Source organism: Coniosporium apollinis (assembly GCF_000281105.1).
Source record: "Coniosporium apollinis CBS 100218 chromosome Unknown supercont1.8, whole genome shotgun sequence".
Lineage (NCBI taxonomy): Eukaryota > Fungi > Ascomycota > Dothideomycetes > Coniosporium > Coniosporium apollinis.
This window is the reverse complement of record NW_006913270.1, coordinates 493651-507209: the sequence shown is the minus strand read 5'-3', so window position 1 is coordinate 507209 and position 13559 is coordinate 493651. Positions and strand designations below refer to the sequence as shown.

Here is a 13559-nt window from a genome sequence, read left to right as displayed (position 1 = left end):
TGAAGATGGTTCTACGGTAGATACGCACTCAGGCGGGGACTTGGGAGGGCTTCTGGAAAATGCAGGACCTGATCTGGATGGACATGAGATCGGCATTTCGTCTATCTACGTGGGCGGTTGAATTTCCTTTTGAGCTTAGTTCTCTTTTCATATTGGAGTGCCATTTCAGATTGGACATGCGATGGATCAACTCAGATTGGTTATGTTTTGGGACTTTGGGTGGCACAACTCTGAACGCTTTCACGGTCTTCACATTACTCGGCATTAAGGCTCAGATCGCTGGCTGTGTTTCACAGACATCCAGCTCGTTTAGCTTCCCTCGAGTCAAGCTTGGGATACTGCTAACGATAGCCATCAGCTTCGGTTACGGTCTTTTTCTCTTAGTCGATTTCATGAATTAGCTAGCCTACTTATTTCCCTTACAAATCGATTCTGCATCAGACATCAAGCTGTCAGAACGTCCGAGAACGGTTCAGTTTCGTATGCCGCCAATGCACCTAATTCCTGTGGTTATAAGTATAGCCCTGATCAACGTGCCCCATAAGCGGCGTTTCCTGAACAGCGACATTGACTTCCCCAGTTTTGTACTGCGTCTCGCCGTAGCTTGTATATGCAACCGGTCCATATTCGACGTTCGCGCGTACCGGACCAATGTCGCTCTCCCAGTCGTCCGATCCGGCGATGACCAGGATGGTAGCATAGATAACCACGGAGAGCAGGCCGTAAAAAATCGTATGAATGAGCTGGGTGCTAGAGGTCTGCACACGCGCTTGAAGCTTGAAGACGATGGCGTAGATGAACTTCCCCAGGGTGCGGACCAGGACGGAGGCGGAAAGCAAGGGTAGACATATCAGAAACGTCCTGCGAAGCGCACCGGCTTTTCTGAGCCTCATCAAGGCACGCATAGCGATGACGGTTATGGAGATAGCGCCGGCGAAGTAGAGACCGTAGAACGCGACGTTGAGTTTTGTGTACGCAGCCAGGATCATCATAGGCTTGGAGCCGGACTCTGCCATGGCTTCGCGGAAATCCTCGTCGAAGAACCGGTCTGTGACGAGTTTCCAGACGAAGGCGGCGATGTTGGCGGTGGCGAGGCCGGTCAGGATGTAGTTGAGGCCTTTGTGGCATAGGATGGTAAAAGAAGAAGACTGTTCGGGAATCTTGACGTGGTCCGAGAGTTCCCGGGCAAGGGGGACTAGGAGGAAGGTCATGAGCATGACGTCCCCGAAGAGACTGAGTGCTTCCAGCGTTATCATAAAGGGCCAGTGCATGAGGATCCGTTTCTCTCCGAGCTCGAGGAGGACGCGGTCCGCCACGTCCAGGCCGAAGTATCTGATTGCGGGTCAGAATGGTCATTGAACACCTTGCAGAATACTCACAGGGTCATAAGGAATATCGAGAACCCGATCACCGCCCACCGCAGCAGCTTCTTCGTTTGCTTGTTCTTGGCTCGGATCCCAGCATACCAGACAATGAATCCGATGAAGCATAGTACGCAGATTGCCGAAACAACAAACATCGCAGTAGGCAGAATGTACTTAAAGTGAGTCGCAGGAAACTTCTGGTCCAGGATGGACGGCAAGGATGTGGTGGTGTTGCTGGCAGCACTGGAACCGCCGCCGCCGCCGCCGCCGCCGCCGCTTGAGGAGCCTCCACCGCGTCCCATGATTGTAAAGGAGTCAATACTCGAGGAGACAGAAAAAGATGGTGAGAGGATTGAGATATCAAGCGCGCCGTGCAGCAACGAGACTTGGGTTTAGGGAAACGAAGTGAGCTGCGACGAGACAGGGCTACGTTGAAGATAACTCCTCATGGCACAAGACTTATCATTGAACTACGGCACGACTGGGAGGCCATAATTGGTACTGCATAGTGGCTTGCAGCCATCTTTGCCCTATCGTGGTAGGGCTGACAAGGCTAAATCAAGTCATGGGGAAGGCTGCCGCAAATTCAGACTTCAGACTCCCTTCGGAGCCTTACCCTGACTACCGCGAGGAATCTCTGCCTACTCCCTGGTCCAATTGCAACGCATTGCCTGGTGATGGGCTCGATTCAGCGCAGATACGGCCGAATGAGCTTGATAAAGTTGGGTGCAGTTCAAAGCGGGTGTTTTCAGCTGAAGGCGGAGCGCGCATCCCGTGCGCCTCTTTCGGCTAAAAGCAACGTCGTGATAGGACCGCGACAGCAGAGTTGCTGCGCCTGAACACGTCGCTTGGATGTGTGTTGCCCAAATTCTCGGTGGACTGAGTCGAGGGCTTTCGAGGCGTTGTGGGCAACGTGGGATTGCTCCGACGAAAAGAGCGAAGCCGAGAGGAGATTAGGGGCATCGTGTGTTCAAGCGAGCCGCATACGAGGAGCATTGCCATAGCCTCATGCCAGAATCCAGACATTTGTCCGGCTGACACCGGTTATCTCGGGTGATTTCCAGAGACCAGGCGAAGGTCTCCAAGGCCAAGTCGGAGACGCATCAGTGGTCACTCGCGGTTAGCGTTAATGCAAGATCTGGTTCTCCTGAGGGGAAAGGAAGCCTCCTCAGGCTGATCGAGATACTGATTCAAGTCACTTGTTGGACAGACTGACGGCGATAAGTAGATTGTGAGGAACAGATGTGATTGCTATGCCAGTCACTCTCCAGCCATGCTCCACGAATGCGACCAGCAAGGAAGCCACCTTTGCTCGCGACGAGATAGCGTCTCAAGTACCGCGCAACGGCAGCGTATGAATTATCTAGTTATATTGTGTTGCCGGGACCTGAACCTCCGCCTCGTTTTCTTCCTTCTAAAATCTGGTCAGGACGCACTGTCGCTCCAAGATCCGCTCTGCCTGTCTGTACATTGGCCAATCTGGCTCTATGGACGCATGCTTGTAGACCGGATTGTCCATGAGCGCAAGCGCTACCATCTGGTCTTCTTCCTTATATCGCGCCAGCAAAGCACTCTTGTCCGTCTCTTCGACGTGTTCCATCTCGCCGATCCTGCCTTGGAGCGATAAGACTTCTTCATGTAGTTCCGACATGCGGTCGTTCCTCCCTGGATTTTTCTATAGCAATCCCAGCGGCCCGCAGTCGCGTCTCCAGCTCTTCGTCCTCTCTAATGCGTTTCTCCGCTCCAGCCTCCTCCAAGTGCAACTGCTGCGTCGGACCGTCGCTTTCCTGCTCGTCTGCTTCAGTGGCTTCTAGAGCAGGCAGGCTGTGATTGGGTCCTCCAATGCGCTTGTTTCGTTTGATTTCGGCGGACAAAAGTTCTCGTTGATGTGCCTCGCAGATTCCACGTAAAGCTTTATCGATCATATCTATTAGCCGGAGGCGGCTTGGAAGCAAAATGGAGAGTGGAAGTGATACAACTCCGCAAGGGCTGGTTGCAAAAGTCAAGTCCTCTCCGTGAACGCGACTGTCGCGGCAGAAGCACCAGAAACGCTCGCTGTCCTTCCGAGATAGGTTGAGAGAAAGAAGGACAATGATGGAAGGCAGGGGGGGCTGTCGATGGTTGCCCCGGATAGAGCCACAGTAGACTCAGATGACCGTGGACATGGGTGGCCGCTGAAAGGCGGTATAAGATCCACATGTTATTCTTTTTGCCCCGAAGCGAACCTTCGCCAGACTGTGTTCATCCTCCTTCCTTTACTCCGTATTCATCTACAAATAGGCTGGGAGCTTCAGCGTCATCCTCGCTAGAGTTTTGGCAATCCCTCTTTATCCCACTACCGACTCCTATTCTTGGAGGAACGCTAGTAGCATACCTACATAGTTACAGTTGTCGTCAAGCGTAGAGCCGTGGAAGATGGATGTTCGCGCATGCTTATGTGACACGAGATGAGCACGTGACGAGCACGATTCCTTACCGGTGGCACTCACGTGGTGTCACTTCACATCTGTCTTCTAGGGGGGATTCGGAGGCAGAGCAGTAGGAGGAGAAACACCCATATGTAGATGTTGGGAAGAGCTTCGATGGAGGTACTGCGGCCTGCATGGGTGGATTTCGAGGACGATAACTACATAGTACACATGCATTGGCTCGTCCTGGCCGTAGAGCGCAACGTGCTGCCAAAACAACATAAATAAAGCGCTTGAGCGGCCAGAAATCTAACTATGCAGGCGGGCCCAGTCCCTCAACCCCAATGATTCCCCGGAGCCGTAAGCCATTTCCGCCTCTTCACCATGCCCATGACGCCCCTTATTGAAGAACAGGCCAGTCGAATGGCCTAGAAGAAGGGCGAGAGGGGGTACTGTCCGCAAACGCTCGCATACCGTGATAACGATGCAAAACAAGCTGCCAAAATAAATGAAGGTACGTAACGTATCCGACAACGGCCGCGGAAAGTTCCAGGAACGCAACGAAACCCGACTGCGCAGTCGAGCGGTCCGCAGACTGAGAGAAAGCAGCGTGATACCCCAATGCAGATCGTACACCCCTTGAGCCGTAGGGAGAGGCTATTCGGTTCGATTCCCTCCAAGTCTAGAGGTAGGACGTGGGTGATGGGGTATCTCAGAAAACAGTCCCGTCGGACAAAATCATAATCGGCGGTTCTTTCGTGTTCGGCCGCGAGACTTCTGCGATTTCTCGGCCGCCCTGCAAGTCTCGTTAGCCCTCGTTCACCCCAGACATCCCCACTACAGCCTATCCTACCTTCCAAGACCCGGCCTCAAGCATCTGCGCCAAACTCAGCCCATCACTACCGCTCAGCCCCAGCATCGCATTCACCTCCGCGAGCAGCTCATCCAGAAACCCCACCGTCGCAGCCCTCCACTCGACAATAACATCATCATCCGCCGTAAACATCGGAACAACCTCAACATTCGGCTGACCCTGAATCTGCGCATTCCTTTGATACTGCTCCAGCCCGCGCCTCGCATCCTCCGGCTTCAGCGTCAGGAGCCCCGTATCAATGAACAGACCCCCATTCCGATACTCGGGGAGCCCAGTCATAAGCTCCGCGCCCGCGAAGTGGATGTGCATCAGCTTCTGCATGGGCACCATGAGCGAGTACGCGAGCCACTGGGTGAGTTTGTGGAAGGGGACGATGTTTTCCCAGGGGTGGGTTGGGTGCGAGGGCATGATGGAGCAGGGCCAGGCGTCGCCGATGGGGATGCCGTCGATGATTGTGCGCGTGGCTGGCCAGATGGGTGCGAGGCCGTCCATCAGGACGTTCCAGAAGGTCGGGAGGGGGACGATGGGGACGGAGGAGGCTTGGGTTGAGCGGTGAGAGAGGAGGTAGTCTGTGGTTGTTAGCGGTGGATGTGACGATTGGCGCAAGGGGATGGCGTACCGAGCATGTTTCCGGGCCGTGCTTCTACGCCGAAGATTTCTTGGTTTTGCAACGCGCTTCCTAGGCGCATTAGGAGCCCTGTCCGGCCTTGCAGGCCATCAATGGGGTTGTGTTGCGTGACTTGGAGGCCACGCGCTATCGTCTCTACATTCAATCTTTTCAGGCCCAGGCTATCGACCTGACATGGCTCAGCTGGGTCGCTGCTGAAAACGCCCGCCTTGAACATCTCCAAACTTGCCACAGCGAGGCCCTCACTGCGCCTGTACACTTTGCCCGATTCTTTACTCCTGTACTGCCATTTTGTGCCCGCACCCGCATCTAGGAGCACGGAGACGACAAAGAGGTCGATGAGCCGCCGTGTCCGCTCTTGCGTGTCGACGGTGGAGGGCCAGGAGGTAAGGAGCTGGTCGATGCGCGGCCGGCCGCCGACTTCGAAATGCTGCCATCGGCCGTGGGGTGGTATTTTTGAGTAGTCTGGCGCAAAGTCTCGCTATCACAAGAAGGGCGCGTCAGTTCCTATTGTTGAAAATTCTCCAATAACGAGATACCTGGGACAAGCCGCAACAAACCTTTATGATGGACACCACATAAGTCGCCGTGTCCTGGAACTTGCTCATATCCACCGTAAAATGCTTCAACTGGTTCTTCTTCGCCTTCTCAAGCACCAATCTCGACCTCTCCCTAACCGAGTATATGCTCCTGAGATAGCCCGCCGGGTCCAGCGCCGGATCCGGAGCCTTGGGCAGCGGGATGTCGGGCTTTGGGCGGAAGGTAGATGTCATTGATGCGCCGTTGGTTTTGGAGACTGAAGGTGTTTTGGCCGCTCCGTTGGCTTTCGAGGGAGTGTCGCTGCCAGCAGCATTCGGTGTTGACGGCTTCTTGCGACTGAAGAGACCCATGATGTGAGGATTGCGTAGGAGCTGTCGCTGGCCGGAAGGGGCCGAGGAATGCTACGGGTTACTGGGTACGTGGGAGCGGCGACGCTTGAACGGAGATGTGGATGTTGCAGGATGAGAGCATCACACAGCGACAACAAACCAAATCAGTGGTGTTTTCCCGGTCGAGGTCGAAGCGACGAGTGAAGTCTCGGCGGGAAGGTGTTTTTCTGGAGCTGGAAGTGGCCGCAAGGGGAGCAGTGCACCGGCACGCGGTAGTCTGTCCCAGAGCACAAAAGCGTTCAGTGGGCTGCAGTAAGGTTGGGCCGTGCACAGGCCACGGACGGGGTTCTGCCCTTTTTTTGGGGGGGCCTCGGGGGATCGGTGCCTGAGCGGGTGCCTGAGCTGTGCCTGTGCCTGTGCCTGCAGCGAGAGAACGGGGATCGGCAGGAGAGGCTGTCGGTTGGAAAGGGGAGCATGTTGGGTGTCTGGGCCTAGACGCTTGCGGACAATACACCAATCCTGAGCCCAAGGCCGGCCAGCGAGCCCGGATGCTGGGCGGTCGCGTAGGCACAAAGGTACAGAACTTACTCGTAAGGCATTAATCTTACTCGCAAGGCACCGCTCAAACGTTGTAAGCACTCTGAAGCATCGTACTGTATCTCAATCACGTGGAAAGTGCTTTCCGCTCCTTCTGCTGTCCAAGCCGAAGCCAGCAATGACTTCAGACCTCAAACATCACGCCACACCAACAACCCAAACCCCCCTGCTAGGCCCATTGCCAACCGCAACGATGGGACGACGCTTCCGCGACGAACGCCTTCCCGCCGTGCCGAACAGCCACGGGGCCGCAAATGAGGCCTAACGGCAATATCTGCCGGCGACCTTGCCGAATCCTTCAAGTGGTAATCTCCAGATGGACGGTACCTGGGTAGCCGTGCCGTCCATGGTGGTTGTCCGTCTCGCAACGGAAGAGCTAATATGGATGCTACGACTACGAGTACCTAGCCTACTGAGTTGGGCTTGTGATCATGTCGGGACGGGATTGTGCTTTGATTCTGCAATTATAATAGGAAGGATTTTGCTGCAGCAGTGTAGCACTCTCGGTCCATCGATCATCCAAGTTCGTCCTTGGCCTCGAGTCCAGATAATGGGGTGTGGAACACAAAAAGCGCCCAATCATTCATGTAACTCATTCGAAGTCTGCATCCTCAATTAACCGCTGTCCTAGATCGGATCCTGCTCACTGCCCAGCTAGCTGAGTGTGATAACTTCGCTACTTTGGACGTGAGCGTGGCATGTCTTCACATAAACCGCAGTTCTAAACACGCGTTTCGTTGATACCATCATCCTCTAGAGACACGATATCTCTATGCTTATCTACAAGAGGCTACAGCCTGAACCGGGAAGGCTCCATCCAACCCAAAGACAAACTTAGCAACCATACATCAAACTCCAAAGACGCTTGTTGCTTCGGTTATGAAGAGGTGCCCTCATGGCTAAATATGTCTCCTGGAACGGGTAGTACGGCAGTTTCCGCAACTGCATCATTGTATGTAAGCCCTGTTCACATCTGCAAGCACATCTACACTAGTTCGGCCATCTTCAAACCCCCACTCACACATCGATCCTCCCACACTCCGCATGCCTCTCCACCGCCTTAAAAAACACCTCGTCACTGGTCCCATAAATCACGTCATCAGAACTATCGTCCAGGCTCTCAAACGGCGTCCTAAGCCTCCAGTACACCCCCCTAACAGCGCCCCTCTCCTCCCCCGTCACAATCTTCGCCAACACATCTAGGCGCCCCTGAATCGTCTTCAGCTGCGCCTTCGCGCTCGACCAAAACCTTGTCAGTTCGTGCAGAGTCTTCAGACTCGCGTGGATCGCCTGCAGCCGGCCGGGGAGATCGGCTAAGCGGCCACCTGCTGTGAGCACGTCCACGGCTTGCAGGAAGACGTAGCCCGGGAAAGGGGTGGAGAAGACGAAGTCGTCGCGGCCGATGTCGCGTTTGCGGTTCGCTTGCGCGAGCCACGCCATGACCTGGAGGAAGTTCTCTGCATCAAAAATCGCGTGGCTGATGTTCCGCTCGACTTTATGGCGCGGTAGAGCCGAGGGGCGCGCGTGCCGATTCAGGCGCATGGCCGCGGCGTGGTAGATGGCGTAGAGGCTGACAAAGGTCCCGGCGTAGATGTCTTGCATCGCGGCCTCGAGGTTGCGCTGCGTAAACTGGAGTTTCGTGGGGAGGAAGGCCTGCCAGCCCGCGAGGCGCTGGTTGGTTAGGGCGTAGAAGTCTTCGTAGACGCGCTCGTAGCGCGGGGTCGGGAGGTGCGTGTTGCGGGTTGTGTGGGAGAGGACTTCGCCCCAGATCGCGGAGACGAGGGATAGGCAGGCCATTGGGCCGCAGGACTCGCTGGGGGGATACTCTAGGAGGGTGTTGTCGAAGAGGGTGGTTTCGTTTGGAGCGCATTGTTCGTAGAGCTCTAGTCGACAGGGCAGGCGGACGAAGATGTCTTCGATTACGACCATGCACGAGGTTCCGCCGCAAAAGCCGTTGTATCTCTGCATGCGCTATTAGCTTACAATCCTCAGTGCGGCGATATTCTGCACTTACATCCATGAGGAACGCGGCCCAGAAAGTCCTCCGGCGGCACTCCTCCAGCGTAACGCGATCGAATCCGTAGTCAAGTTCAGCCTCATCCGGAAAGTCCCGCACACCATGCTCGGAGTTTAGTTTCACAGCACTCATGGCTCGCAGGGCTGAGCCGCACATATCCCAGGCCTCTCGCAGCTTTCCGCGCGCAAAGTTGTACAGGCATAAGACAAGCCTAGCCTGGACGAGCTGCAAGCTGAAATTTCCCAACCTCTTAGCGACGGCAGTTCCGGCGAGACCGGCGAACTGCTTTCCAGCGTGTTTGACCTTGGGGTCGGGAGAGAATACGGAACCCATTGCCAGAACGGTGTGGAGCAGCATGCGTTCATCTGACGTCTTATGTTTGGCCTTCCTTGCCCACTCGATGAAGTGAGGCCGGGGAAACATGCAATACGTTGCGGCGTTGATGTGCGTGAAGTACATGTCTAGCAAGTGGTCCACCAGACCGGGGTCGGCCTCGTATGGGTCCCGCTCCCAATCAAGGGTAAAGTAATCGTCTGACCGTGACTCGTGACTCGGTGCCTGGCTCTGGATTGCAGCGTCGCACCAAATATCGGGCTGTGGAGCAGCGCTCGAGGGGTGGCTGTAGGCATTCGCGGAGCTGGAGTCTGATGGCCTCGCTTGTGAACGTGAGCTCTGAGCAGTCCCTTCCTTTCGATGGCTCTGGTCCAAGGACGATGTCCGGCGAGTTGAGTTGAGCGCGGCTAAATCCAGCACCTCATCCTGCTCCTCGCACGAACGCTTTTTGAAGGGCGAACAGCTTCCAGTCGCAAGCGAGTCGTCCGCTGAGTGATTTTCTCTACGATGCGGCGCGATAGACCCTCCTTTGCAAATCCTCTGAGACTTTGTGCATTGCACGCACTTGGGCGTGTTTGGCTCGCACTTGATCTTCTTTTCGCGACAGGTCAAACATGCCTGCGCCAAGCGCTTTCGAGGCTTCCCAGCTTTCGTGACACCCCAGGATGGGTTGACTGGCTCTCCGTCGATGATCGTCTTGCAAAATGTGCCGTCTTCGTAAACGTAGCACAACCCCTGGCCGGGCACGTCTCGTTGGCCGAGTAAGCGAGGGGCGGATGCGGTGGTTGACGTTGGCTGCCCTGCTCTGCTCCTGCTCTTCTTGGATGCCGGCGCAACCCCATTGTCCTCGGTCGGGCTGTTATTGGACACGGAGTCATTCCATCCAGTACAATCCGTATCGTAGGAGATAGATCCCGTCTGCGACTTGTCTTGACCAGGATGTTGTTCTGCCCGTTGCGCGCTGTTCAGTAGCACAGCTGGCGCCGACCGCGGAGAGGCGGCACCGCTTTGGAAGCCGCCGTTTCCTCCATTGAATGAGGGCATGCGGCTAGTTGTCGATATCCGCAGGCGAGGATCATCCTGCGCCCCTATGCCCTTGACGCTGGCGAGTGGGCTTCGTTCTAAACTTGGGTAGCTGTGCCTTTGACCGTAGCCACCGAGTGCGAACGGGTCGCTGGTCGTCGGTACGGCGATGTGAGGCGCTGGTCCAGCGGGTGCGTCCGATCGTAGGAGCGAAGATATGCTCGGAAGGTGGCAGGCCTGGTTGGTGCTGTCGGACCTCGCATGGGCATGATTGCTTGCGCCGTTCGTCGCGACGCCGTTGCCAAGCACCCCCTCCTCTGCATGTGTTCCTGCGCGAAGATATGAACGGTGCTGTTCGAAAGTTGTCGGCGGGTTGGGAGGAACATGTGCGCGCGGGAAGGCAGAGTCTACACGCCTCGGATTGCCATTGAAGTGCTGTGGGCCTTCCCAGCCGGGGTTTCCGTCTCGTGGGTACATGATTCGCTATTTCATGCGAACGTCGAGCTGTGTATTGCTCTCAATGCGCGATGGGTTGGAGGATGGCAGACCGATGGACCGCCGAATGTCAGTCTGGGGAGATATCAATCTTGGGCCCCACAGCATGAGCATGTGAGCACCTACCGTGGGAGGCCATATGTCACAGCTGCGCGCGAGAGCTCCCCAGCTTGGCGATAGCGAGTTGGTGGAGTCAGCGGCAGCGCTATTCGCGGGGTTTCGCAGGTGAACCTGGATAGGGCTGGAAGTCAATGCTGGCCTGGCACCGTGGGGAGAGATGCACTCGGGATGGCCGTTTAAGATATGGACTGGAGCGAGGCAGGGCTGGTCGAGGAGCACCCGTCAGGCGCGGCCGGCATGGTCGAAGATGCCGGCATGGCGATTGAGCTTGGGAGGCTTGGGAGGTTCAGCACCATGGATGAAGAAGCGATCGGCCCATCTAACTACCAGGCTGGCTAGGTAAAGGCAGCGGAAGATGCCAGAACAGCCGTCATTCGGCTTATTCCAACCAAAGCCACCACCACGCCACTTTCAAAGATCGACTCGGCCTTCGCCTTGACCGTCAACCTGAAGCAAGCCGTCGCGGGGGCGGGCACTCTGATCTCAGCCGCCCGAGATCGCCGTCCAAGGGCGGGTGAAGGAGAGGGTTGCTGGTCTGGACACGCGTGTTGGATGTGCAGACCGGCAACATCCACTTTCGCCAGCCCACCTCGCCCGGCTCGACTGCATGCAGACTGATGCAGGTGACCCGCGGCATCTTGCGTGAGTTAAGTTTAGCCTCAGCGAAAACGGCAGAAGCGGCCGCCGGTACCCCATACCTTCCAACCACACCTCGGCCACCAGCGGCCACGTACATATGAAAATGTCCAAAGAAAACATTGAAAAGCTCCAATATCCGGGGCACTGGGACAAGAGGTGCAGCGGGGATGGCGCAGAAGCAGACAAGTACGATTGGCCCCGATCCTTTAGCACGATCCGTCCCTTTCTGGACAAGCACCTTCCGCCTGCGCGTAGCAACCCTCGAATACTGCAGCTAGGCTGCGGCAATAGCGTAGGTAGAGCTTCAATGAAACTAGTTCTCCTTGACCATGAACAAAGAGACAGCACTGTCAGCATGCGGTTGACGTGGTTGTGCAACAAGTTAGATTTCCTCTAGTGACATATCTACCCACGGTTTTGTGGAGGTCAAAGTCACTCGTGATGCCTTTGAACAAAGCTGATACCGGCTTCAGGCCCTTCCCAAAGACCTCCACAACCATGGCTACACGAATCAAGTCAGCATCGACTTCTCCTCAACCGTCGTCTCCACCATGAGAACAAAGCACCCCGACATGGACTGGCAAGTCATGGACGTCAAAGAGCTACGCTTCTCAGCCAACCACTTCGACGCAGCCGTCGACAATGCTGCACTTGATGCAATGCTGCACGAATCGCTTCCAGACCTACCTGCCGAGGTGAAGAGGAGTCTACATGCACATATCGACGAGGTACGGTCGACCTTCAGAATGATGGAGAGATGTGTTTCGAGATGAGGTGATGACTGACAGCGAACAGATTGGCAGAGTCCTGAAGCCTGGCGGCAAGTGGCTGTACATCACATGGCGACAGCCACACTCCATTCGGCCTCTGCTGCAGCGGCCTGACTTTTGGACGCTCAACGCTGAAGTGCTCGCAGAAGACTCAGGCGTCCCCAAGTACTATGGATACGTCATGACGAAGCTGGAGGAGGCGCATGACGCTGAGGTGGTGGGCGTCGAGAAGCAGGAGGTTGTTCCTTAGATCTAGAAAGAATCAAAACTTATCCTTTTTCATTGTGGTGTCCTCCTTCAACGATCGCGTTGGTCTGGAGTATTGACAGCCTGTCGGTGTTCGCTGCGGTGCCTGTTGCTCCTGCGGCTCTCGAGGGTAGCGTGACTAGAATAGGTCGAGCCGTCGATGGCCCTGTTCTGGATCCATTGAAGAAGTCTCTTCCCTCCCTCACCCGATTTCTACAGCGCCTTCCGGAACGCCCCACCTACTCCTCAACCTCCTGGCAAAGAACTGCATAATCGGCAGCATCTCCTCCCTATTGGCCGGCATCCCATCCCCGACCTTCTTCCACTCCCTCACCTCCACCGCCTCAAACCAATCCTTTATCCTCGCCAGCGTGGAATCGGTGACAAGCGACCTGGCTCTCCCCTTACACACCAGCACCGGCGTCCTGCTCTTCCGCTTCCCCACCGCCGGCAGCGGCGTCGAAATCGGCAAGAACCCACCGACCGCCACCACGCCCCCGAGGTCCTGCTCCTCGAGCTCAGCAACCGCGCCCAGCGCAACCAGCGCGCCTTGTCCGAAGCCGAAGAGCATGATTTCTCGTGCAGCGTAGCCGCATTTGTCGATGAGGACTGTGCGGATCACGTCTTCGGCGACAAGCTTGATGGAGGACTTGAAGCCGGTGTCCATGTCCATCTCGCCGCTCGAGGAGTCGAATTGGATGTCGTCGCCCCAGTGGTAGCCGGGGATGCCGAAGAGGTCGGGGAGGGGGTGTGGAGCGCGGAGGGAGAGGCATGCTGTTTCTGGCAGCGAGAGCTGGCGCGCTAGTTGGGTGAAGGGAAGGTGAGTGTCGCCGAGGCCGTGGAGGAGGATCAGGATGTTCGTGGGTGGGTGGTTGGTGGGAGGTGGAATGATATTGAGGGCGATGCTTGGGGAAAAGTCGGAGAGCGTTGGAAGACGGCCGGGCATTGTCGCATTGGACGCCGTAGTTTTACGACTTTCGGCGAGCTGCCTCGGTGAAGATTGCTGGGGTGAAGGGCGTCAGTGTTTTATCTGAGTACCTTGAGCCAACACGGCCAGCAAAGTCACACGTCGGATGTGCCTGGTGAGGAAATCACGGAGATCAAGCAAAGCCGAGCGAGCGCTAAGCCGATAGCGTCCGCAGCTAACAAAGCTTGGCCTGCTTAGTAACACTCTTT

At 56.1% G+C, this 13559-nt stretch overlaps 5 protein-coding genes across 5 annotated transcripts; 1 reads left to right on the top strand and 4 right to left on the bottom strand.

Moving 5' to 3' along the window:
- Positions 1-497: 497 nt before the first annotated feature.
- W97_02313 (uncharacterized protein) lies at positions 498-1666 on the bottom strand (the record flags this gene model as incomplete). Its single annotated transcript, XM_007780213.1, has 2 exons — positions 498-1332; positions 1380-1666. 2 exons carry the CDS (start codon positions 1664-1666, stop codon positions 498-500), a joined length of 1122 nt encoding a protein of 373 aa, XP_007778403.1.
- A 2818-nt stretch (positions 1667-4484) lies between these two features.
- W97_02312 (uncharacterized protein) lies at positions 4485-6164 on the bottom strand (the record flags this gene model as incomplete). Its single annotated transcript, XM_007780212.1, has 4 exons — positions 4485-4568; positions 4626-5215; positions 5266-5755; positions 5835-6164. The coding sequence occupies 4 exons, from the start codon at positions 6162-6164 to the stop codon at positions 4485-4487; spliced, it is 1494 nt and encodes a 497-aa protein (XP_007778402.1).
- Positions 6165-7757: 1593 nt separating this feature from the next.
- On the bottom strand, positions 7758-10590 carry W97_02311 (uncharacterized protein; the record flags this gene model as incomplete). The annotated part of the gene is made up of 2 exons (XM_007780211.1): positions 7758-8702; positions 8755-10590. 2 exons carry the CDS (start codon positions 10588-10590, stop codon positions 7758-7760), a joined length of 2781 nt encoding a protein of 926 aa, XP_007778401.1.
- Positions 10591-11470: 880 nt separating this feature from the next.
- W97_02310 (uncharacterized protein) lies at positions 11471-12387 on the top strand (the record flags this gene model as incomplete). Its single annotated transcript, XM_007780210.1, has 3 exons — positions 11471-11659; positions 11841-12095; positions 12163-12387. The coding sequence occupies 3 exons, from the start codon at positions 11471-11473 to the stop codon at positions 12385-12387; spliced, it is 669 nt and encodes a 222-aa protein (XP_007778400.1).
- A 198-nt stretch (positions 12388-12585) lies between these two features.
- W97_02309 (uncharacterized protein) lies at positions 12586-13329 on the bottom strand (the record flags this gene model as incomplete). Its single annotated transcript, XM_007780209.1, has 1 exon — positions 12586-13329. One exon carries the CDS (start codon positions 13327-13329, stop codon positions 12586-12588), a length of 744 nt encoding a protein of 247 aa, XP_007778399.1.
- Between the last annotated feature and the right edge of the window lie 230 nt (positions 13330-13559).